The 23,797-nt window shown below is 36.4% G+C and overlaps 4 protein-coding genes across 4 annotated transcripts; 1 reads left to right on the plus strand and 3 right to left on the minus strand.

The window, feature by feature from the left end:
• Window positions 1-1,663: 1,663 nt before the first annotated feature.
• On the plus strand, window positions 1,664-7,933 carry LOC122600998 (ATP-dependent zinc metalloprotease FTSH 12, chloroplastic). Its single transcript, XM_043773775.1, has 19 exons — window positions 1,664-2,123; window positions 2,275-2,459; window positions 3,599-3,831; window positions 4,007-4,278; window positions 4,582-4,659; window positions 4,746-4,988; window positions 5,087-5,227; window positions 5,324-5,491; window positions 5,571-5,683; window positions 5,756-5,972; window positions 6,104-6,175; window positions 6,268-6,387; window positions 6,478-6,594; window positions 6,672-6,848; window positions 6,949-7,068; window positions 7,165-7,239; window positions 7,328-7,435; window positions 7,535-7,615; window positions 7,707-7,933. Exons 1-19 carry the CDS (start codon window positions 1,773-1,775, stop codon window positions 7,782-7,784), a joined length of 2,949 nt encoding a protein of 982 aa, XP_043629710.1. The 5' UTR covers window positions 1,664-1,772; the 3' UTR covers window positions 7,785-7,933.
• Window positions 7,919-11,137, minus strand: LOC122600999 (peroxisomal 2,4-dienoyl-CoA reductase [(3E)-enoyl-CoA-producing]-like). Its single transcript, XM_043773776.1, has 5 exons — window positions 10,903-11,137; window positions 9,063-9,222; window positions 8,806-8,978; window positions 8,268-8,487; window positions 7,919-8,175 (listed from the first exon to the last, which is right to left on the minus strand). Exons 1-5 carry the CDS (start codon window positions 11,086-11,088, stop codon window positions 8,021-8,023), a joined length of 894 nt encoding a protein of 297 aa, XP_043629711.1. The 5' UTR covers window positions 11,089-11,137; the 3' UTR covers window positions 7,919-8,020.
• A 2,019-nt stretch (window positions 11,138-13,156) lies between these two features.
• On the minus strand, window positions 13,157-19,969 carry LOC122599429 (serine/threonine-protein kinase pakA-like). Its single transcript, XM_043771938.1, has 9 exons — window positions 19,852-19,969; window positions 14,989-17,390; window positions 14,854-14,925; window positions 14,597-14,749; window positions 14,309-14,472; window positions 14,037-14,184; window positions 13,803-13,925; window positions 13,641-13,728; window positions 13,157-13,557 (listed from the first exon to the last, which is right to left on the minus strand). Exons 2-9 carry the CDS (start codon window positions 17,272-17,274, stop codon window positions 13,364-13,366), a joined length of 3,228 nt encoding a protein of 1,075 aa, XP_043627873.1. The 5' UTR covers window positions 17,275-17,390; window positions 19,852-19,969; the 3' UTR covers window positions 13,157-13,363.
• A 2,352-nt stretch (window positions 19,970-22,321) lies between these two features.
• Window positions 22,322-23,491, minus strand: LOC122601639. The gene has a single exon (XM_043774385.1). The coding sequence runs from the start codon at window positions 23,489-23,491 to the stop codon at window positions 22,322-22,324; it is 1,170 nt and encodes a 389-aa protein (XP_043630320.1).
• Between the last annotated feature and the right edge of the window lie 306 nt (window positions 23,492-23,797).

Below are 23,797 nucleotides of genomic sequence, written 5' to 3' on the forward strand. Positions count from 1 at the left end.
CATGGTTTGTTACAAAAAAAATAAGTTCTTAAAATAAGGATATCATGGTTGCGCTATAAATTGTTTTATTAATATATTATGTTTTTTAAAATCAATTTTTACCAATCAACATGTCATCCAAGTACAATCATGTATAAGTTAAAAAAAAATTTAGAAGGTGGATATATTAATAAAAAAGGATAAATATTTTGGAATGTGACAAACTTTGGACGAATGTCTATAGTGTAAAATAACTGAAGTTGTGTTCATTGTATGTAATCATCTTTAAACTATGTTTATTGTATGTAAAAAGTTATACGTGGCAACCATATATAGCTGTCACTTGTTATTTTTTGATTGGTCGGTTACAATTTGTTACGTACAATAAACATAATTTAAAGATGATTACAAACAATGAAGACAACTTTAGTTATCTCACACTATAGACATTCGTCCAAAGTTTGTTACATTTCAAGATACTTATCCCTAATAAAAATGTTTCTATTATAAACATGTATAAAAAAAATATGTTGATAATCCGGTAATTGATCCTTTAAGAAAACAATTATGTAAAATAAAACCCTAGTTAAATATTACATATAAATCAAAAATTAATTTATGATTCCTAAATAAACTAAAATAAAATCCTCTGCTATTTACCATTTGTCTTTTCCATTAGGGATGTGCAAATGACCCGTAAACCCGTGACCCGCCCGAACCCGACCCCAACAAACTCGTCCGAAGCCCTAAAGGGCCAGCTCATGGGTCAAGTTTTTGTTGCATTATTGGGTCACGGGTTAGTCAGGTAATGTCAAAAATCAAGAAAAAGAAACCCTGGAACCCGCCTGAACCGGACCCAAACCTTCACGGGTCAAGTTACGGTTCTATTTTTTATGCACTTGCGTGTCACGGGTTAACCCGATTCAAGCTGGGTTTCGACTTGCGCATATCCCTGTGTTCCATCTTTGCAAGGACACAATCTCAAAAATGTTTCACTATTTAATACTAGTAATAAAATTGACTTAATAAAAATCTTAAAACTTTTAGTAACATTTACATTCACATATTATTACTCAATAGCCACACTATTTCATAACATTAATAACCCAAACAACCCCAATAACATTAACATTCTTTCGACGTCAATATACTCCTATCGGTTTAACGACACGACCCTGCTCAAGTAATAGTCTGCTACACGATGTTGGGGTGGTTGCTTCTCCACACCATTGATGATGGTTTCATTACGTACCCTCTAATAACAAACACATATACGTCGAAGCTAGAATTATCGACTTTAAGTTATAAGTTAATTTTTTCTTTCACCAACTTTTATTTGACGGTTAAAACTTTTTAATAGTTTTTTTAAGAAGATTTTTATGTTTTTAATATTTTAAAATAAGTCGAATTTAAATATGTTTATTACAGTTCTTCATATTACTTTGAAATTTTTCATATAAAATTTAATTAAATCTTTATTTTTTTACAATACAAGTTCATGTAAAAAATGGTTAATTTGAAACGATACTCTACCAATTGCAGGCCACAAATGTCAAAATACACCCTCTTACTAAAAAAAAAAAAAAAAAGAAATTTTTATGGTTATCTTTACTCAAACCTAAATAATGTAATGAAAGTTAATTACTGTAACTTTTCCATTTAAAAACTTTATCCATTTTGTCACCAGTGAAACAACAAAGATAAACCTCTAAAACCCCCTCTCTTACCCACCTTCCCTGACTCCATTGATGGCTAACATTTTACATTTCTAGGGTTCAAGAAACACCTAACAAATGGATCTTAAAGTACAATTCAGACCCAACCAATTCTACTCAGCTTCTTGTACAAGAAAAGAAGTAATTTTATTAAACAAAACACACCCAAATCTTGTTTTCGTACCATTTTCAAGTTACAAGAGAATCAAAGGAAGAAAACCCAAGTTTTGTGTTTATGCTAGTGTTGACCCTGATGGGTCAGAAACTGGTTCGGGTTTGACCCGGTTCAAAAAGTATCTTGAGGATTCTTTGAAGAAAGAAACTGGGTTTGATTTACAAGATGCAAGTTTCAAGATTTCTGAGTTTAAAGACTCATTTTTTAAATCAAGAATTGAATTCTTGAATTGGAACAAGTGGGACAGTTGGAAGGTAATTCTTATTTGGTAATTGTTTGAGGGACGATTATTTTTATGTACAACAGTTCTGCATATTAGCAATTTTTTTAATTTTTTTTGGTTAAAGTTGTTTTTTAGGTGAGTTAATTGATAAAGGTGTAAACTTTATAGGTTTTTGGTTTCAGGATGTGAATAATTGGGATCCTGCAAGAGTAGGTGTGTTGGCAATATATGTGTTGGTGGCTGTTGTTTCATGTCAAAGGATATATATGGCTGTTAGAGGTCCGTTTGTTGATCGTCAGGCTAAGGAAATATCAGAAGCGTATATGGACGCCTTGATTCCTGAACCAACTCCGATTAATGTTAGAAAGTATGTGAATTGCTTGCTGGTTTTTGAATTTCTTGTAGTGTAGCATAACTCAAATGAGATATGATTTGATATATTTCGATTTTGTAAGCATCCGAATAGTTAGTACATTTAGCCAAGTAGGATGCACAAAGTTACTTTCTACGACAATTTAGAAGTCAATATTCTGCACAGTAGTTATGAACTTATGATTTAATGAACTTCCGACCCAATTTAGCGTATGTCCTTTTGTCATTAAGATCCATCATAGGGATGCAACTTCAGTGGTAGTTAGAATCGTCGGATTGGATATTCCATAGATGCAGTGTAGCCGCCAAGTATGCTTCAAAAGGTCTGCCAAGAAAGACTTATAAATGTTCAAAGCCATATAATGTCCCCAGTGATATACCAGAATGTCTATAAATCTATTATTTAGGGAACATTATATTTCCAGCTATACCATTTACCCGTATTTGGTTGTGTATGCAAAAGATGACACACATATCATTCTTCCACGTGGTAGGAATATTAGACTAGCAAGCTGAGCAAATTTTCAAACAAATGCATTCCAAGACAATCAACCAAACGTCGATGTCCCAAATTCTTTTCAGCCAGTAATCAAACAAACTTCTTCTTGATCAGGCCAAATCCAACGCAATACAATCAGAAACTATATTTAATGGTGACCCTAGAATCTATGATGATATCAAAATCAGTTAGTATAAGCAAGCAAACAAGCAACAAAATAGAGGTCTTGTATCAAGACCTGAAAGTCTGATATCATGAACTGCAGAAGGGGCTAGAAAGTATATTACATAATTAGAGGATGAAGTATATACATTTTCACATACTTACATTGATGTAGGGTATATATCATATACAAATGAAGTTTCCTAGTTACAGTATTTGTAGGTCAGTGGCTACTGGCTACGATGCTAGTGCTTCAGTAGTTTATTGTTGATCATATGAGCTCATGTGTTCAAATTGCAATATCTGTTGGAATAAGCTTGGTGGAAAAGTAAGGTGCTTTTTGTTCTGAAGTACATGTATGTATATATTAAAAGTGAACTATTTATTGTGACTTGTGAGAGGGTACTTATTAGATGTTAGCTTGGTGATAGTACTTATACGTGTTTTGTTGACATCCCTTATGGTTCATAAAGGTATAAAAAAGGGTTATGGAGGAAGTCAATGCCCAAAGGCCTTAAAATGAAGAAATTTATCGAAGGACCTGAGGGAACACTTATCAATGACACTTCTTACATTGGAGAAGATGCATGGGATGAAGATGATGATGCCATGCCTTCCAAGGATAAAATTAACGAAATTATTGACAGTGATGTGAGATTTAACACAGAAAACAAGAAGGAGCTTCAAAAAGAGCTAGGACTTTCAGGTTAGTTTGTGATTACTTTTTATATGTCTATCTTTTACGAGCATGTAAGAGGCCTGATTATAGTTTTATATTGTAGATATTAATCGAGAAAGTAAAGGAACATGGCCTGATTGTAGTTTTGTATTTCTATATTTTACGAGCATCTAAGAGGCCTGATTATAGTTTTATATTGCAGATATTAATCGAGAAAGTAAAGGAACATGGCAAGAAAGGCTGCAAATATGGAAAGAGATACTTAGGAAGGAGCAATTGACCGAGCAGTTAGATTCATCACGTGCTAAGTATGCAATTGAATTTGACATGAAGGAGGTAGAGAAGAGCTTCCGTGAAGAAGCAAAGCCGAAAGGCACTGAAGGAGTTAGAGCACTTTGGATATCCAAAAGATGGTGGCGTTACCGACCTAAACTGCCTTACACGTATTTTCTTGAAAAGCTTGAATACTCTGAGGTCAAACACCTAATTTTTACCTGCTTTTGCCGTTCAATTTGTTTGGGTCTATTCGGCGTGCATAATCTGGGAGGGAATTTAAGATTTCCATTCTAAATTTCATGCGTTAAAGGATCTCACTACTTCTAGCTCAACCCTTTGGGATGAATGGGATTAAATTTCTATATATTACCCGCCAACCAAACACTGATAGATTCCATTCTTTCCAAATATACTCAGTGAACAAAACGTCCCCTTTATATTGTATCTGATATTTTTCAGTAGTAAATCCTTCTTTTTTGATATTATGGAGCTTTTATGTAGGTGGCTGCTGTTGTGTTTACCGAGGATCTGAAAACATTGTATGTAACAATGAAGGAAGGGTTTCCTCTAGAATATGTTGTGAGTTTCATTTTTCGGTATTCTTAAATAATTGTATTTTTATCATTTGAACTTGATAGATGTAATTAGTTGTTTGTGTTTTTTAGGTTGATATGCCTCTTGATCCATACCTGTTTGAGATGATCACGAATTCTGGAGCTGAAGTTGATCTGCTTCAGAGGCGACAAAGCCATTACTTGTTAAAAGCTGTGATTGCTTTATTGCCTGGAATTTTGGTTTTGTGGTTTTTACGTGAATCACTAATGCTTTTACATATTACCTCAAAGCGATTCCTCTATAAGAAGTATAATCAGCTTTTCGATATGGCTTATGCTGAAAATTTTATACTGGTATCTTTTTTATTTTATATTTTTTCATATAACACTATTATTTTCTGACTGGTTCATGGCTAATATTCTTATCCGAATAATCTGATTTACACCTGCAGCCTGTTAGAGAAGTTGATGAAACAAAATCCATGTATAAAGATGTAGTCTTAGGGGGAGACGTGTGGGATCTCTTAGATGAGCTAATGATTTACATGCGGAATCCTATGAATTATTATGAAAAAGAAGTGAAGTTTGTGCGGGTAATTTGCAAACTTTATACAGGCAAAAAATTGAAAAGTTGATTTTGAATTTACATGTGGATTATTTTACAAGTTTTTGGTTACAATGCGTTACAGGGAGTGCTTCTATCAGGACCACCAGGGACGGGTAAAACACTATTTGCAAGGACACTAGCAAAAGAGAGTGGAATGCCATTTGTGTTCGCGTCTGGTGCAGAGTTCACAGATAGTGAAAAAAGCGGTGCTGCACGGATAAATCAAATGTTCTCCATTGCAAGGCGAAATGTAAGATGTTATAGATTTCTAATTGTAATTATTGGTTTATGATGAAATAGATTTAGTAAGAGACGTGTTTTTTGTGCAGGCTCCTGCTTTTATATTTGTAGATGAGATTGATGCTATTGCTGGAAGACATGCAAGAAAGGATCCAAGAAGAAGATCAACATTTGAGGCACTCATGGCCCAACTTGATGGAGAGTTAGTATCTAAGTTCTATTATCTACGGCTGTTTTAATTGATTTTTAAATATATACTTATTGTGGATTTCAGAAAAGAGAAAACGGGTGTTGATCGGTTTTCTTTAAGAAATGCTGTTATATTCATCTGTGCTACAAATAGGCCAGATGAATTGGATCTAGATTTTGTTCGTGCTGGACGCATTGATCGGAAGTTGTACATTGGTTTACCTGATGCAAAGCAACGAGTGCGAATTTTTGGTGTGCATAGTACTGGAAAGCAGCTTGCAGAAGATGTTGAGTTTGAAAAGGTAATATTTACAAATTTCATAAATCTTGCTTTCTATCGAGTTTTTTCTTTCTTCATCCAGTTGTATACTTTAAAATCCACATTTTTTTTTCTCTCGTCTGCACTTTACTCTTGTTTCTTTCGCTTTTACAGCTGGTCTTTCGCACTGTTGGCTATTCCGGGGCGGATATAAGAAATCTTGTCAATGAGGCCGGAATTATGGCTGTAAGTATAATTTCTGGAAGTGTTAACTTATTTTCTTGTCGTATGAAGTGGTGGAATGTTAATGGTACATAAATGTTTTACCATCTGTGCAGGTTAGAAAAGGACATACAAAAATATACCAAAAGGATATTGTTGACGTATTGGATAAGCAGTTGCTTGAGGGAATGGGTGTGCTCCTGACAGAGGAAGAGCAACAGAAATGTGAAGAAAGAGTATGATTTTTTTCATCTTTGAAAATCCTACGTCTAAATAACTTGCAAGGATAATTTAGTTTTTTTTAATCATGTTATAAATTGTGATAGGTATCTATCGAGAAAAAGAGACTGTTGGCAGTACATGAAGCGGGTCATATCTTATTGGCACATTTATTTCCTCGATTTGATTGGCATGCATTTTCTCAGTTGCTACCAGGTGGTAAGGTATAACAACAGAAGCAGTTTGGAATTGTTTACCTACGCTGAATATACCTTTTCTAATAGCCAAAGATTTTAAACAGGAAACTGCAATATCCGTTTTCTACCCTAGAGAAGATATGGTGGATCAAGGTTACACAACATTTGGCTATATGATGATGCAAATGGTGGTAGCTCATGGTGGGCGTTGTGCTGAACGTGTTGTATTTGGTGATGATGTAACTGATGGTGGAGTCGATGATCTTGAAAAGATCACAAAGGTGGTGTATAATCGTCTGACTAATTTAAGTTGCATATATTTGTTTTTAAAGTTGAAGCCTCGTTAAATTCTGAAAATTGCAAATGGTTCCGTGCCCACAGATTGCTCGAGAAATGGTGATAAGCCCGAGAAATGCAAGGTTGGCGTATGCTACTTTGACAAACAGAGTCGGACTGGCTAATAGAGCAGATAGTACTGATGGTGAACTCATAAAATACAGAGTACACTCTTCATTCTCATCTTTACACATCATATCTTCAAGTTAATATTATTATTTGATTGTTGTTTGTCTAATTTCATTGATTAATCTGATTCAGTGGGACGACCCGCACATTGTCCCTGCGGATATGACGGTCGAAGTCTCTGAGCTCTTCACTCGAGAATTGACAAGAGTAACATAGCTTTTTCCCTTTTTAATTTAATATGCTAGTGTTTATTACTGTATATTTTATCTGAAAGTATTGTAATTTTGATGTCCAGTATATTGAAGAGACGGAAGAACTTGCAATGAAAGGATTGATCAGCAATAGGCATATACTGGATTTAATTTCAGAGGAATTATTGAAGAACTCGAGGATTACCGGGGTGGTAAGTTTTACATATCAACTATTTGGGTTTCCTTATAAGTTGAAATCGGATCAGGTTTACATATAAACCTGAGTGATTAAATTTTCTTCTTGATTTCAGGAAGTCAAAGAAAAAATAGGAAAATTGTCTCCTGAAATGTTTGAAGATTTTGTTAAGCCTTTCCAAATAGATGCAGAAGATGTATGTATCATCATGTTTTATTGGTCACAATAAATCAAATTTCTATCCAGTATTTGGTGATATTCAGTTAATCCTTTTTTTCCTTTTTCAGGATGGACCATTACCACACAACGATAGATTGAGATACCAACCATTAGAGGTTTACCCAGCACCTCTTCACAGATGTTGAACAAAAATTAGCCCATTGTGGGACAGAGCAGGACGAATTTTTTGTTGTAAACTTGTAATTCCCACAATCCATAAATGTTTTCCATATCTTAATTGCACATTAAGTTGCATTTATAAATATATTACAGCAGGAAATCACATCAATATCAATTATAATAGTCATTACCAAGATCCCAGTCTGTAAACAATCCAAGGCACAAATCAATTTCTTATTGAGAAGCGAGTGATTCCATTAGGCTACAGTTTGCTAGAAGGTACCCCCACGGGTGCAGCTCTAGCCTTTTTTTCTACTATTCGGGAAAGCCTTTTCACTTCATCCTTTGGCATATGTCGTGGACGGCTTAACCATAGTCCTCCATCAACAATGAGGGTCATCCCATTCACATATTTACCTTCATTTCAACCATTAATAGAGCAATTAAGAACTTTAGAGCAAAATTTAATCAACAAAATCCACTACTTTATGTAAGAACACGTTACTAACCAGCACTTGATGCAAGATAGAGGGCTGCAATTGCAATATCCCATTTTTCCCCGAGTTTGAACAGAGGCATGTATTCTCTATTGGTCTCTATTTCATCCGGCCCAAGTTTTCTCATGCCGGGAGTGTCACCTATTGGTCCAGGTGCAATCCCATTTACTCGGATATCATAGTCAGTACCCCATTCTAGTGCTAAATTTCTTGTAATTGCATCCACTGCAGCCTATCATAACAAACAATAGGTCTTGAAAGTGGTTATGCCAAATAAATTATCCAGAATCTAACAGCATCAAAATGGGATTGTATGAGATAGTGTTTAATTTTTGCGTCTCAGAATAAGTGTCCCCTTCTATAAAAGGTTCGATATAACAATTGATTAAATTTATTATATTACTCCTAAATGAACTTAGTATTACAAAACTCAAAGAAACACCATACTCATATATAGTGATGAGCTAAAATGTCATTTAAGTAAAACGTAAGCTGTAATAATTAAACTTTTTACTACCCAAACTTAGATAATTTTAAGTTCATGCATTACCTTAGCAGCGTTTACATGAATTTGATACCAAGCAGCCGTATAATGCAGGGTGGCACTGATGTTGAGTATCATTCCACCACTTTCATCTGAGCTTCTTCCAGGTCCACCTTTTTTAAGATAGTTCACTGCTTCATGGCACATCGTAAATGTCCCAACAGCATCGATGTCCACCACTGCCCAAAGTAACAATGTTTAAACATTTGATTAAATCTCCAATCATTAATACTCGATATAAACACTATGAAGCAAGACTCGACCTGTTCTAAATCCATTTGGGGACAAATCTTCAGGGGACACCAGAAAATTTCCAGCTGCAGCATTCACGAGGATATCGAGCTTTCCATAATGTGCAACAGTGGATTCCACTACTCTCTTTGCATCTGCCTGATTTCGAACATCCCCCGGAAAGCCAACAGCCTGTGTACAACGATCATCACATGCTATTAGATATAACCAAGTTTAGTAATGTTTCATTGTCAGTGAATTTCTTTATAGCCACGGCTAAGACTCGGAATTACTCCCGTCATCCCAAAATTAATGTCAACCAAACAAAAAGGCTTTCCTTAAGCTAAATATAACTAGTACAACTTACTTCATAGTAGTTCGTACTGAAATGACCGTTACTATTTATTTCGTAATTATAAGTAACACGATTACCTTAATCAATTATATACTGCCCTTATCTCAAAATAAGTGTACATATTTCTATTTCAATTTATCCCATAATAAACTTACTACTCCAAAAAGTAGTACATTAATTTTAACATTTTCCCTTAATCATTTTTAACAAAACGTATTCCTAGAATTTTGGGCATATATAAGATAATATTGTCGTCTTGCTACTAAAGGATTAAGTATTTCTTGAAGGGTGTTTGGGATTGCTTATTTATAAGCGCTTATATTCTGGAAAAAATAATCACGTAACCAGCCTAACTTGCTTATTTAAAAGCTGTCATTTAAAAGTGTTTATTCCTTATTAAATAACCAGATAAACAGTTTCCAGGAAGTGTTTCTAGTAATTGCTAATCTGCTTACTACACAATGCAATGATTAAGCATTTCTTAGGGGTGTCTGAGATATTCTTATTTAGAAGCGCTTATCTGCCAATTAGAGAGTGTTTATTCCTTATAAAATAAGCAGATAAGCAGTTTTCTGAAAGTGTTTGGCACTGCTTAAATAAGAAGATAAGCACAATAAGTAAGCCCAAACACCCACTTAATATATTATGTTCTTTCTTTTGCTTGTAAACAACTATTGGGACGACAAGCGGTGCATACATTCAAATTATTCAATCATTGATATATCTATATCTAAACTTCTAAAGTTGTACTCCAAACATGTTAATACTAAAATCGTAAGATGAACAATTATTTCAACTAAGTGTGCGATTTACTAACTTTCTTTTATCATTCAAACTGCTCTTTTTATATCACTCAATTATACAAATATATATAAGCATGATTTGGATCAAGTGGTTAACACCCTTGCCTTTGGAGACATAGGTCGAGGGTTCGACCCTCACTACTTGCAAGACCGACGGTCCTTTTTTACGTTAGGTAAAACCTGGAAGTAACCTCTCTATCTTAGATTGACAAGGACAGAGCTTTAAGGGGCCACAGGTGGATCAATAGTGTATTTTTACCTGTAATTTGTTCAAAAAATTAATAGCCCCATTTATGGGTGACTTTTGGCCCCCTCTACTAAACGGGTCAATCTCGCTAATGTAGCGGGTAAAACTGTCTACATATCAACCTCCTTCTGTTTAAAATTTTTTCTGCTGGAATTTTCCGAACTGTGGAAGATTGGGAGTTACTTACTTTTATATATATATTTAGGGAAAATGATCCGTACTGCAGAATTTACTTAAGCTTAGTACTGCCACTTTAAAAAAAAAAAGTTATAAATTAAACCCTTGAATTTGATAAACATACATAGCCCTTGAATTTTACATAACCTCCCGTGAATTTTACATAATCCCCCAGTTTTACTAAGGTACTGCATGTTTTACCTAACTTTTCCCCATATACATATATACAAAAAATAAGAGGAAAATATTGAAGTAGTAAAGTAGATTGGTAAGTGTGTACAGAGTGATACCGGAATACCGAGAGATTGGAGGGAAGAGACGGCGGAGTCAACGACGGATTTGCGACGACCCATGATGGCGATAGAAGCACCATGTTTACCAAACTGTGTTGATATCTCGAAGCCGATCCCGGAAGCACCTCCGGTCAATAGAGCTACTTTTCCTTTCAGTATTTCCGGCTTAAACGGCGATTCCATTTTTTTTTTGCTTTTTTTTTTTTTTTTTACGGACAGAAATAGAGACACAACCACAATTTTCTTCTTCTTCTTAATTATATATTACCACATCCTGTCTCTATCACCAATATTTATTTATTATATACGTATTGACGTATTGTAATTGTAATGTTTAATGTAATATTAATATTTTTTTTTTTGTTTTTATTTTACGCGAGTTTCGATTCAGATGCAACTTTAACCAGTGACTTGTTGGACCTCCAGGGGCGGTACTAAAGAGGGGGGCAAGGGGGTCCAATGCACCCTCCAAATTTAAATTTTGTCATGTATTTTTAATTTTTTCATAAATTTTTAAAAATTTTCTATAGGTTTTTAGCATTTTGCCCCCTTTTAAGTTTATTTTTTATAAGTTTTCTAAGTTTGCCCCCTTTAAAGTTTTTTTCTGGTACCGCCTCTGTGGACCTCCAACTTTTTCATAAAAAAAAAACTTGAGATGGAAAACTCTAAGACTCGACCCGAAACCTTGAAAAAACTGACCTCCAAGACCTACATAGTGGATTTATAAGATACCCTAGTCAACCCACCTAAGTGGAGTTGGTTTATTAATAGTTTTACTAATCATGCCATCATGGTCGATATGATATTATCATAAGTGATGATTACTCGTAATAAATACTCTACTCGAGCTAATATAATCAACTTATTAGCTATATATGTTGGAACCACGTTAGTGTGACCGTTACTAATCATGTATCATTCCTGATATGATAATTGACGATAACTGAAATCCCTATGTCTAAGTAAATATATGATGGGCGTATTTACTCTTAGAGACGTAGTATAGTGTTTCCCATTAGGTGATTGAAACTAAGAGGACTAATGCTACGCACATTAAACACCAGAAGGGTTGAATGTGTAAATACTAAAGGGTTGAATGTGTAATTACTCTCATTATAAATAGAGGGTAATTAACCCTAAGTTAAGGTTAATCCCTACATACATAATACCTAATTTTTCGTGTGTGTATTCCTCTCAAATTCGTGCATCATGTTCCAGCCGAATTACTCATTCCATTATTACTCAATCACCTTGTTATGGGATAGCAATTATGCTTTAATGTTCTTACAGATTCCACAGGACGATTGGGGATGTTTTATCATTCGAATCGAATCATGTTTATTCCAACAATATAGTTATAGTTAATGCATTATACTCAATAGCGTAAGGTCTCAATATCATCTACGACGATGTAAGAGAGAATTCGAAATGTAAACAGTCTACGACGATGTAAGAGAAAATTCGAAATGTAAACAATCTAACCTTTACATATCGATTTCAAATTTTACTTAAGGTAGAAAACAATCTTTATTATGAAATAAAAATTGAACCCAAAACCAATATCCCATAATAAACTTTTATTTTTAAAAATTAAATGTTAAATTATATCACTTCTCTTTCCATTCAACTTTTCATAAAATTGATTTACCAAATTATATGAAAACTAAAAACATTATTGGAATCTTATCATTATACTTTGCTATGCGATAATCATAAAGCATTGGGGGTCTTTTACGTATAAAATCAACTTTTTAAAGCTTAACAAGAAAAACAAAGGTGAGATACTCATATATGTAGTATTTAAATGCAAGTGTTTGACGTATATTTTTGTAGCCACATTAAAAAGCAAACAATAACAACCCAAAGAATTTAATTGTATATTCACCATTTTGGACGAACACAAATGGTATCTTCATGTACTGGAGATAATAATATCCCTGGCTTTGGATTATCCTTACATTTACAAGCATATGACTTCAAGAAAGTCCAACTACAAATGACCAAAAAATGTATCTATGAAAATGAAAACAGATGACCAAATTTAAAACAACATATAAACATGGAAGCAAGACATACAACTTATTCACCCCATCAAAATAAACAAATCTCATACACCAAATCAAAGTAGTGTTTGTTTTCAAAGGTGAAATCACATTCTTTAAACTCTATCATAACATAACATGCTCTCTTCTTATATAACGGAAGTAAAAAACGACAGTTATGATGCCAACGCAACCAAACACACCAACAGTTCTGCCAAATTTAATTCAGCAGTTATTTCAAATAAAGAAAATCATCACACATTTCTCCCATATACAGATCATGACCATGTATTATAATGATACATTTATGAAATTATATACCAATTCATCACAAAAGTTCTGATTTCCCCTTGTGCCAAAATTTTAGCATCTATTATATACACTTTTGAATATCGTTTAATAGGGAAAGGCAAGCATTAGCTATGATCCTTTGGGGGTGTGACCTTTTTACTGTGAGACGCTGCAGACATGACACGTAACTGTTTGGTTATTTCAGTGAAGGATGGTCTGACCATAGGGTTAGGTGCCCAACACCGTTCCATTAGTCGTCTCCATTCGCCATCACAATCTTTTGGAATAGGGGGTCTCAAAGTATTGCTAACAATGCCTCCTGCAAATACACTTGTCAATAGGCAAAAATTAACAGGACAATGTACTGAGATTTAAATAGGCAAATAGATTATTAAAACCCACCTATAATTGCACCATAGTGCATATTTGCATAAGGCTCTTCACCAGTCAAAATCTCCCATAACACGATTCCAAAAGAGAACACATCAACCTGCAACGAAAAACAAAATAAATGTGTAAGATGGGAATTTATCGTCATCTCATTATATTTATATATATGTATACCTTCTCAGATACTTTACTGCTGCTACCATTGAGTAGCTCAGGAGCCATCCAAGGCAGGGTTCCCCTAACTCCACCTGAAACCAAAGTGTTGCGCTTGATCTTTGAAAGTCCAAAATCACCAACCTGCATTAATAAAACAGATACAAATAACATATTTACAATATAACTATGTTACTTATGACATGTTGATGGGCTAATAAAGAAACAAGGCATATGCTATGATGAACTGATAACCTTGCAAATAGGGCGTGATGGATCCTTCATATTGACCAGCAAGTTGTCACATTTAAGGTCAAAATGCACAATGTCTTTGGAATGTAAATACTCCATCCCAAAGGCTGCATCCATTGCAATTATAAGTTTCTTTCGGTGATCCAGATGCCTGCAAGTTACATAACAGAAGATGAAGTAGCTAAAGATCACAAGTCTTAAAAAACAAAGATAAAATAAGTATGCCACGAAATGTGCATTACAACACAATACATTGTTAGACAAGCTATTAGTACCTATCTTTGCGAAGTAAGACATGCCTTAGCGAACCATCAACCATGAACTCTGTGACAGTAGCTAATGTCCCACCAGGTCCATCTTGTACTACACCATAAAATGCCACAACATTTGGATGGTGAAGCTTCGATAGTATGCCAGCTTCTCGCCAAAACTCTATAGTCTGGTATCAAATGAAAATATTGCACCAAAACTCATTCTCACAATGACCCAAGTTACAAAACCTACATAGCTATTGAATTAAAAATATCGAGTACAGAAATAAGGTAGTGAAATGATGTACTAACCAATCTCTCCTGCTCAGAAGATCGGCCTGCAAAGCAGCTTTTCTTTATTCGCTTGATGGCGACATCTGATCCCCTCCATTTTCCATGGTAAACTGTTCCAAATGTGCCAGAACCAAGCTCCCTTAATTCTTCAAGATCTTCATTCCTTATGATCTGCAATAACCGATTTGATACTGAGCTAACTAGAAATCAGATAAGAAGTGTGAATCGTCTATAATGCAAAAGGAGTTATCGAAAGGTTTCCACTAATATCAAACCTGCAATGAACTGAGATCGAAGTCATCCAGAGAAGGACCAATAGTAGACAGCCCAACATTCCCTCTTGCGGCCTACAAGCATCATAAGGTTATCAGATTACAGAAAATCAGGACTAGCAATTGATGACAACTTACCTCGTACTCTGACTCTGGCATCCTCATGTTCTCCACCATATCAACAAATTGCATGCTTTCACTGACTTCGACATGTGATGGATCAAAATGTGCTGTGGGACCAGGCCCTGTAGTGTAAGGTGCATCTTTTTCTCTATCTTCAGCAAAAACCTGTGTGGAATCCAGCTGGCTTCCAGAAGCTTCTTCAACTTTTGGAAGTCCAGATGAAAATGCAAGTTGATGTTGATCAATAAGAGAAACGTCCTTGTGTTGGAAATCATCTTGTGCCAATTTCTGGAAATATGACCAGTGTTGAGGTTCATGGTTTGCTATGTTCACGCTTAGTCCTGCTCCATCTTGTGGTAGGACACGTACATTAGGTGAATCTTCAGACATCATTGCTCTTGTGAATATATCAGACAGAAAATCCCGTGGAAACCGATCATTCACGTCAATTATTATATCTCCATGTGCATTAGGAGTAGAAGATTGAGCATCGTTAGCAGTAGAATCACTAGCCACCTGTTCACCCTGACTGTACTCCAAATGGTTAGTTGCAGGATCAGTATGATCCCTTGGTGGTGATCTAGTTTCTGCTGGTTTCTCAAACTGGACATTTTTATCATTAACCACCGCTGTGTTTGTTTCACGGCCAGACTGTATCTGCTTGTCTTGGATGCCCTCATTATCATTCACAGGTTTTGACTTCCCTTTGCTTGTTGAAATGGGAGGTAGCTCATTTTGAGAAGGAAGATCTTCTGAGATAGTATCTTGTGGGCCAACATCAGAACGTGAATGAGTTAAAGTGAACTGAGAACCAAGTGAATCGTCAGACTTTGTTAGCCTGTTCAACTCTGCCGTCCCTCGAGGAAGTCTCTCAGAATGATAAACACGTGGAGGAGGTACAAGAGGCTCAAGGTAGCTCAAATCTATCAGATCAGACTCTGACCCACCATATGAATCATTGTCATTTATTTTACTACCCTTTTCCACGCTAGCAGTATCAAGGGAAGAATTCACCTGTTCTTGATCCTGGTGCCTCTCCTCACTCATTTTAGCCTTCTCTGGAGAAGGCTTTTCCTCCACTGCTTCATTTCTTACAGATCCTTCATTTAACGATCCTTCGTTTCTTAATCCGTGCTCAACCTCTTGCTTAACAGAGTTATCTCCATTGGGCATTGGCTTCTTTACTGGTGGCTGCTGATTTTGCATGTCGTGAAAACCCCCTGACTGACTTACAAGCCCATCATTGTTCTGTTGAACAGCAAGAGGTTTGTCAAATGAGGACCGAGAGACAGCCCCGTCATGCATCAGAGAATGGTTCTCATAAGCACCAGAAGAGTTTGGCGGGACCGACGATGGGTTTGATAACGATGATGATATGAAGGTCAAAGGTGGCAAATTGTTACTTATGTTCATGTTTGAAACCTGTCGACTGGGCTCATTAAGATTATTTGCTGAAGAACTCCGTTGACCCTGCAGACTTGACTCCCTTCTTGAACCCAAGTCCAAACCATTGACGGCTACTACAAACTGAACCTCTGAATCACCACTGGAGTTGGCCAAACTAAAATGAGCATCATCCAAGTCGCTCAAGGAGAATAAGAACATTCTAAGCTTCTTTGAGGCCTCACCGTGACCAAGAACTTTACACTCCTCCATCATATTCAGCAAATCCTCGTCACAAGAGACAGATACCAAAGCATCAAAATCCTCCCCGGGAAGCTGATACTTGATTGAAGACGTTTCGTTATATAGTGCTAGCATTTTCTGCCACAATTCTTGCCAAGATATGTCCTTTCTTATACGAATAATCCTTGTAACTCCTCCAACATATCTAAGTTTTCTGTCACTTGGACGAGGTAAAATTTTGCCACCAAAACTGCATAAAATCTTAATCCTTGTTGAAGAATTGTCACGATTACTATTGGTCCGGTGCACTGACGGCATAGATAAGAAATTATCTATCGAACCTCTTTGTACAATATCGAGCATGGAAACATTGGACCTACTTTCCAACCCAGGGTGACCAATGCCTACACTGCCTTTGAGTTCCATATAGCTAGTCGCAAGATTAGGATCCTCGGCAGAGTATGGAATGAACGACATCCTAGGATTAACCCGATCCCGCATAAATTCAAGAGCAAACTCTTCACCTGTCTGGATAGAAAAATTTACAGGCTTCATATCTGGAGGTCTTAAGGTGGAACTTAAGAAGGCCTGAGATGATGATGATGCTGACTCAATGTTCTGAGGCTGAATGGGATAGTAATATTGAGCATGGTGGTGGCCTCTTGAAGGTTCCATTATTCAAAACACTTATCTATAACTCTCTCAAAAGTAGTAGCAGTGATGAAAACTCTCAACTCCAGGATACCTTGAAAATTGTATGTAAGTCATACAGACAAATCTCACTCTCAAGCCTACAAAATAGCAAACAAAAAGCTTCATTCAAAGACAAACCATAGCGTTGCCTAGAGAGAGAGAGAGACAGAAGGGCCTCACCAACTTGAGGCGCGCTCGACAAACTTTAACAAGCTAACAAACTTTCCAAAATAAAATCATATGAAAAAAAATTCGGTAGCCTATGATTGCAATTAGCTCAACAATATATCACTAAGTTTGGAATATCTCGCTCTGGTATTTAGGGTTCTGCACTTAAGCCTTCTGAGAGAGCATTCATCTGCTAATATAAAGTTTATGGTTCAGACTAAACCATCCTCTTTCTTCTCAACATTTCTACTACCATATTACATAAAACTATTGAAACACGTAATCAGATTCTAAAGTTCATATAACATGCTTAACAACAACTCAGCTAGATAGATCATTATATGCATACCACTTGCTAGCCCTTCAAAACAACAACAGCAATGCCCAACCCCGCTGGGATATGCAAATTTGTCCATCAATATCGAATCTTTAAGTACGGATGTACAAATCATAACCAAATCCAAACTAAGACACAAAATTCAATGCAATAACTAAAAGACCGGAATTTACTGGTATATATTCAATTTCCCATTATTTACAAAATCAATTTATATATTACATTATATGCTGATACTAATATTTAACTGGCAATCCATCAAAAAATATCAGCATCTAAGAAAACATAGTTAATGGAAGTTTTTTTACACATTATGAGAAAGATGATTTTGTTTCTTTGCTAAGTTACGCACTCACATTAATGAAAGGAAAGTTCGTCCTTAAAGGAAGTTTGAGTGTCATGTCGGCTTCATTTTACACTTCATAATAGGGTTTTTATACCTGGTGGTCGCTTTCACTATGATTACATACCCGATAAAGAAATCTATTAATTGAAGCTAGATTTTAGGGAATCACTTTAATAATTCATCGACTGATCCTTCATTTCAAGGGGTGACTCATATATTTGTGCTTGATTTTTCCTAGACGAATGTCAATCGTTAGGCTTCTTTCTCGGCCCGGTACATTTCTCTATCGATTAATTTAATCTTTGTTAGTATGAATCAATAGGTTATTGATTTGTATCATAACAAAATAGGGTGTATTGCAATCTTTATCACTTTATCCACTTGACTCCACTAAATCCCTCATTGGAAAACCCAAAATTTTAAAACCCTAGATCATATTTGTATCACCCATGACATCATTTTTATCTTATGTTGCCACCTCATCTTTTAGGCTACATCAATAATACTTTCAGATTTCCGTTTCACTCATCAACCGGAAATGAGGTTATTCAATGTGCTATTGACTATTGCAAAGAAGTTCAGTCTGAAGAACAATTGTATCCAACATTTAAACCTACCTCATCTAGAACTCATGCTTTCTTCTGGAACTATAAAATTGTGGGCCTAATCTGTAAGAATCTGATATTCTATCCTTTTTAACTGAAATCCTATTGCATGAGATTTGTTGATTTGCCCTGTTGTAATTTTGTATTGCCATCTGATTAACTTAAGGCTTTGAGTTTTGGGGATGTATATGCTGCAATTTGACTTTGTGTTGTTCTATCTTTAGTAGACCAGAGAGGCTTAACTATAACATTGAGCTAAAAAGGAAATAGGCCAACTTAGTAAACTGAAATGTGCTCACAGCTCAAGTATTGAAGTACATAAAGTCATAAACTCATTACTCAATACAGTCATTTTTTACGATTTATGATCTTGTTGTTTTCAGCTTATTGCTTACCTAAACCCAAAAGCTCATAAGAAGAAACAATGAGCCTATTGCCTTTTTGAAGTTTCAATAAGCCGATTAGCTTACAAGATAAACTAATCCAAATACTTTCTAAATCAAAACATAGCTTTTATTAAAACTAGCTTTTATTATTATAGACAATGACCTGTTTTACTTAAACTTATTTAACCTGTTACGCACCTAGCTTAACCTGCTAATCCAAATGAAGGTTGCTTCGATAAGTTCAAGAAGCTATATATCGTCAAAGATTAGTCTTAATGTTTTTCTTTTTATTCACTCTATTTTACGGTTTTACTCAAATCAACAATAAGTCAATAACAACAACAATGTGTAATCCCAGCAGGTATGACGGGGGTAAGACGTAGACAGTAATACCTCTAGAGAGACTGCTATTACTAATTACAAAAACATACGCACAATACCAGTAAACTAATACTAAATTACTAACAATATATTTGGCTATATAAGTAACTTCTTCATCATCACAGTCAAAAACCATTTTTAGAACAACTTTAACAAAATAAGCAACTAACAACCCAGTATCTTACTTACTAAAAAGCTTACAACTTTGTACATATTATACATATATACAAGTGGGTTTAACTATATTTCATCAATAAAAGAAAACCCTTATCTTGAAAAAAAAAAAAAAAAACTATATCAAGAAAAGCAGTAGTAGATCAAAGTTTGATGAAATACCTTTTACAAAATATTATCAATCTTTTGGCTTGCAGTTTCTTGATTACTTCCAACTTTAATTAACCTCTTTTTTAGTTTGCCCAAATTTCTTGAATATCAACTGTGTGTGAATGTGTGTTGATAATTATCAATGTGAAGTCTATATACAATTTTTAACCAAAAAACGGAACAGAAATATAACCCTCAAAGAATGAAAGTATATACTTACCACCCCTGGACTTTATTTCTTGAATTTTTTTTTGAAACGGGAGTATTTCAAGGGTGTTTTGTCAAACAAGTTTTCAAAAAAAAAAAATACGAAACCAGTGAATCCGGTTTTTGAAATACCGGATTCAAATATTCTAGTCGAATCTGGTATTTGAAATACCGGTTTCAAAAAGAATATATGAATCCGGTATTTCAAATACCGGATTCGACTTTGATGTGACACAATCTGACATTGCATGTTGACCTGAACAGTGGATGTCTTCACGTACTTCGAAACCGGTATTTGAAAAACCGGTTTCGACCTAACCCTAACACGTGTCTTAGCCAGGTGATACCCTAATTGATGTGATGTGACGGTGGTTCAGAGGTGCAGGAAAGGTGGCAGTAGAGGGCAGTAAAGTGACAGTGACGTGACTATGAATCCGGTATTTCAAAAACCGGATTCAAGTCGAGACAAAAAACCCCATGCAACGTAACAGACTTTCTACTGTATATATACATGCATATTTACTCATAGATGGTCACGCAAAAACATATATTTCTCATATAAGCAACCAGCAATTTATCAAAGAAACATTTTCACAATCAAAAATGGCATTTATTAATGTTAGTTGTGTTCCTAGAAACCCAGAGTTGTTGTGGCTACAAGCTGCAGATGAACATCGGTCATACAACATCTCCCATGACCGTGCCCTGACAGAAGAGCCACGTTGCAGAAGAGGTGATGGAGGGCTTAACAGACAACTGCAAGATGGTGTGCCCAACGAGGTTGTATACTATATCAAGAGTGCTGGGTTTTACGAACTCTTCCAGGCATATACATGCCAACTTGATCATTCTTTGATCATCGCGTTGACTGAGCGATGGCGTCCGGAAACCAACACGTTTCACCTTCCTGTCGGTGAAGCGACTGTCACCTTGCAAGATGTGCAGGTGATATGGGGTTTACCCATACAGGGACCACCGGTGTGTGGTCAGTGGGTTACAGAGACCCGAAATGTTGAATATTGGAAGAATTTGTGTCAGGAGTATCTGGGTATTTACCCGGAAAATGACGACTTGCGCAAAGGTCGGATGAAATTTAATCGGTTGGCAGGTACGATTACTTTTGAACATTGGAACCCGAATGATGAGGAGCGTTGCAAACAAGTGGCTAAACAGGTTATTCTAGCTCTTATTGGTTCGCAGCTTTTTCCTGATTCTAACAGCTATGATGTTAGTCTTAACTATTTGTCGTTTCTGGGAGACCTGAGCATAGCGGATCGAAGGAGCTGGGGTTCAGCAACCCTTTGTTGTTTGTATAGGAATTTGTCTAAAGGGACTTGGCCTACTAGACAGGGCATTGATGGACCGTTGTTGTTGTTGCAGTATTGGGCCTGGGAAAGATTCCCACGCATTGCCCCACGAGTCACGCCATACAAACCGGATGACGGAGAAGAAGAAGAAGTGTATGATTACAGAAGTTGTTTAGCAAACAAGTGGTGTGGAGACCACTCAAATCGTGATACACCGGTACACTGTATAATTTCGTTTCGTTCTTTTTACAATGTGCTCACGCCTGACCAGGTAATAATTAATATGTTTTAATACGTTTTAAGTTATATGTACTTATTAATTTCTAAGTTATAATATGTTAATATCTTTTAAGTTATAAAAATTAATACGTTTTAATATCTTTTAATACTTTTTAATTAATGCAGTTCGAATGGACTCCGTATACCAACTTCATCAACATACTCCCCGCGAGTTGTAAGACTGGTCGAAGCATATGGAGATACATGGGTCCCTTGATTTGTTGGGAGGAAGTGGAGGTTCATCTAGCAGATAGAGTTGCTAGACATCTCGTTCCGGTAACGTCTGGTGCGTCTCCTACCCCTATGCGTGACCAGTTTTGCCGAGTCTCCCTGTATCTGCCAATCTACCTGCACCCAGTAATGCACGTCTCGGAGGGGAGCAAGTGTAGCATTATACTGACTTATCCACGTCCTAGTTGTGTACCTCTTGCTAGGAAGATTAGCAGCTCTCTCTTCTCTATATCCGCAAACAGCAATGGCATGAGAACATGGAAACCTTTGATGCTGCCAAGCTCCACAAGAGCATTTTTTCCTATTCGCCGCCATGACAACGTTGCATGTGTTCTCGCCTTGTGCATTTCTTTGGTTTGTTATGACCGTGTAATCTCCCGATCGCTCAGAAAAAACTTCCACCCTATGGCCTGTTGAGGCTCTTTCACGCATCTGATAAACCTGCTACATTTTGGGAGTTAGTGGTGGGTTCCAACTGTTAGCCCTCCGGTATTGGTTGACAAAATGGTCTCTTGTCCAGGTAAATGTGTCTCAATTAAAGCTCTAATGGGTAGCATTCGAGCCTTACCAAGGATTTTGTTTTGGCACTCGGCAATGTTTGTCGTTAAGTTACCCCAACGGCGAAGCCCCGAGTCGTGCCTTAGAGTCCACTTATCTAGACCAATATTTCTCGGATACGGCCAAACATCATCATCTTCACCCTTGATTTCCCTCACCGCCCAAGTATACTTGGATGATTGGGAAGTGAAACCGATAACCCAAGCAAGATTTTTGATTCTCCTGTTCTTGAAGTGCGAGTTCACATTGCTACAAACGTGCCTCAAACAATACCGATGATGCCAACCCTGAATTTGGTTCACTGCATTAAGAATGCCTTGGTGACGGTCTGAAATGATACACAAATCACCCTGCCGCTGCGATCCGACATGCTCTTCAAAGAGATTTAGAAACCATGCCCAACTTTCATTAGACTCTTCATCAACCAAGGCAAAAGCGACCGGCAATAGTTGTCCATTGGCGTTCTTCATCAATACAGTTAGCAACTTACCCTTGTAGCTGCCTTTCAAATGAGTGTCATCGACAAAGATCACTGGAATACAACGTTGGAATGCCCTAGTCGCCGGTCTAAAAGCCCAGAATACAAACTTGAATTCTTGTATGTGGCTTGAACTAGTTGGCGAATGGAGCCATTCAACAACAGTGTCAGGGTTAGAAAGTTGTAATTCGACAACATACCTGGGCAATGCATCAAAGTTACTCGGCCAAGTTCCATACAACCTTTCAATTGTTATCCTTCTTGCATTCCATGCCTTGGCGTAGCTCACATCCACATTGAAAGTTGCTTTTACTTGCGCCTGGATCTGTCTGACTTTATAAGTTAACTCTTCCCGCACGTTAGGCAAAATTTCAGAAGCAATCATACTTGCTGTCATACATCGGTTGTTGTTAGATATCACTTCTCCATAGCAATTGTGACTCTCCACCCACTTTGTGATCTGAAACATGCCTAACTTGTTTCTGCTTGTTCCAACTACAACCCACCTACACGGGACCCGGTCCGGAACACCACGATAATTCTTCCCCCTTGTCATGCACTGTGCTTTCCAAAACGTTGGCCTTGTATCCATAACAATAAGTTATCTGTTTTCTCTTATGTTCCAAAGCCTAACAGCGTGTACAAGTTCTGCCTTACTTTGAAAAAACATTCCTTTTTCTATCACATTTCTTTCTCTCGACCAAAAGACCACATCTTCTTGAACTTCATTGAATGACATTAGAGCATCTTCATTATCATCGACGAGATTAAGAAGTTCTTGATGCTCCAAAGGACCTTGTGCATGGGCCCCTTCTTCTTCTTCGTCTCCAGATACATCCCCATCAACGCTATAGTCGTCAATGGTATCATCACTTGTATAAGGTGCCTCGTCACTTGA

Source organism: Erigeron canadensis, chromosome 5 (genome assembly GCF_010389155.1).
Source record: "Erigeron canadensis isolate Cc75 chromosome 5, C_canadensis_v1, whole genome shotgun sequence".
Lineage (NCBI taxonomy): Eukaryota > Viridiplantae > Streptophyta > Magnoliopsida > Asterales > Asteraceae > Erigeron > Erigeron canadensis.

Coding starts and splice junctions, on each gene's coding strand:
- LOC122600999 (XM_043773776.1), bottom strand. CDS start 11,088: ATGGAATCGCCGTTTAAGCCGGAAATACTGAAAGGAAAAGTAGCTCTA. Junction 9,223..10,902: donor TCCAATCTCTCGGTATTCCG/GTATCACTCTGT, acceptor CGTTGTACACAG/GCTGTTGGCTTTCCGGGGGA. Junction 8,176..8,267: donor CTATCTTGCATCAAGTGCTG/GTTAGTAACGTG, acceptor GTTGAAATGAAG/GTAAATATGTGAATGGGATG.
- LOC122601639 (XM_043774385.1), bottom strand. CDS start 23,491: ATGGATACAAGGCCAACGTTTTGGAAAGCACAGTGCATGACAAGGGGG.
- LOC122599429 (XM_043771938.1), bottom strand. CDS start 17,274: ATGGAACCTTCAAGAGGCCACCACCATGCTCAATATTACTATCCCATT. Junction 14,473..14,596: donor CTTCTGAGCAGGAGAGATTG/GTTAGTACATCA, acceptor ATTTGATACCAG/ACTATAGAGTTTTGGCGAGA. Junction 13,926..14,036: donor CATCACGCCCTATTTGCAAG/GTTATCAGTTCA, acceptor TTATTAATGCAG/GTTGGTGATTTTGGACTTTC.
- LOC122600998 (XM_043773775.1), top strand. CDS start 1,773: ATGGATCTTAAAGTACAATTCAGACCCAACCAATTCTACTCAGCTTCT. Junction 7,069..7,164: donor GTGAACTCATAAAATACAGA/GTACACTCTTCA, acceptor AATCTGATTCAG/TGGGACGACCCGCACATTGT. Junction 7,240..7,327: donor TCACTCGAGAATTGACAAGA/GTAACATAGCTT, acceptor TTTGATGTCCAG/TATATTGAAGAGACGGAAGA.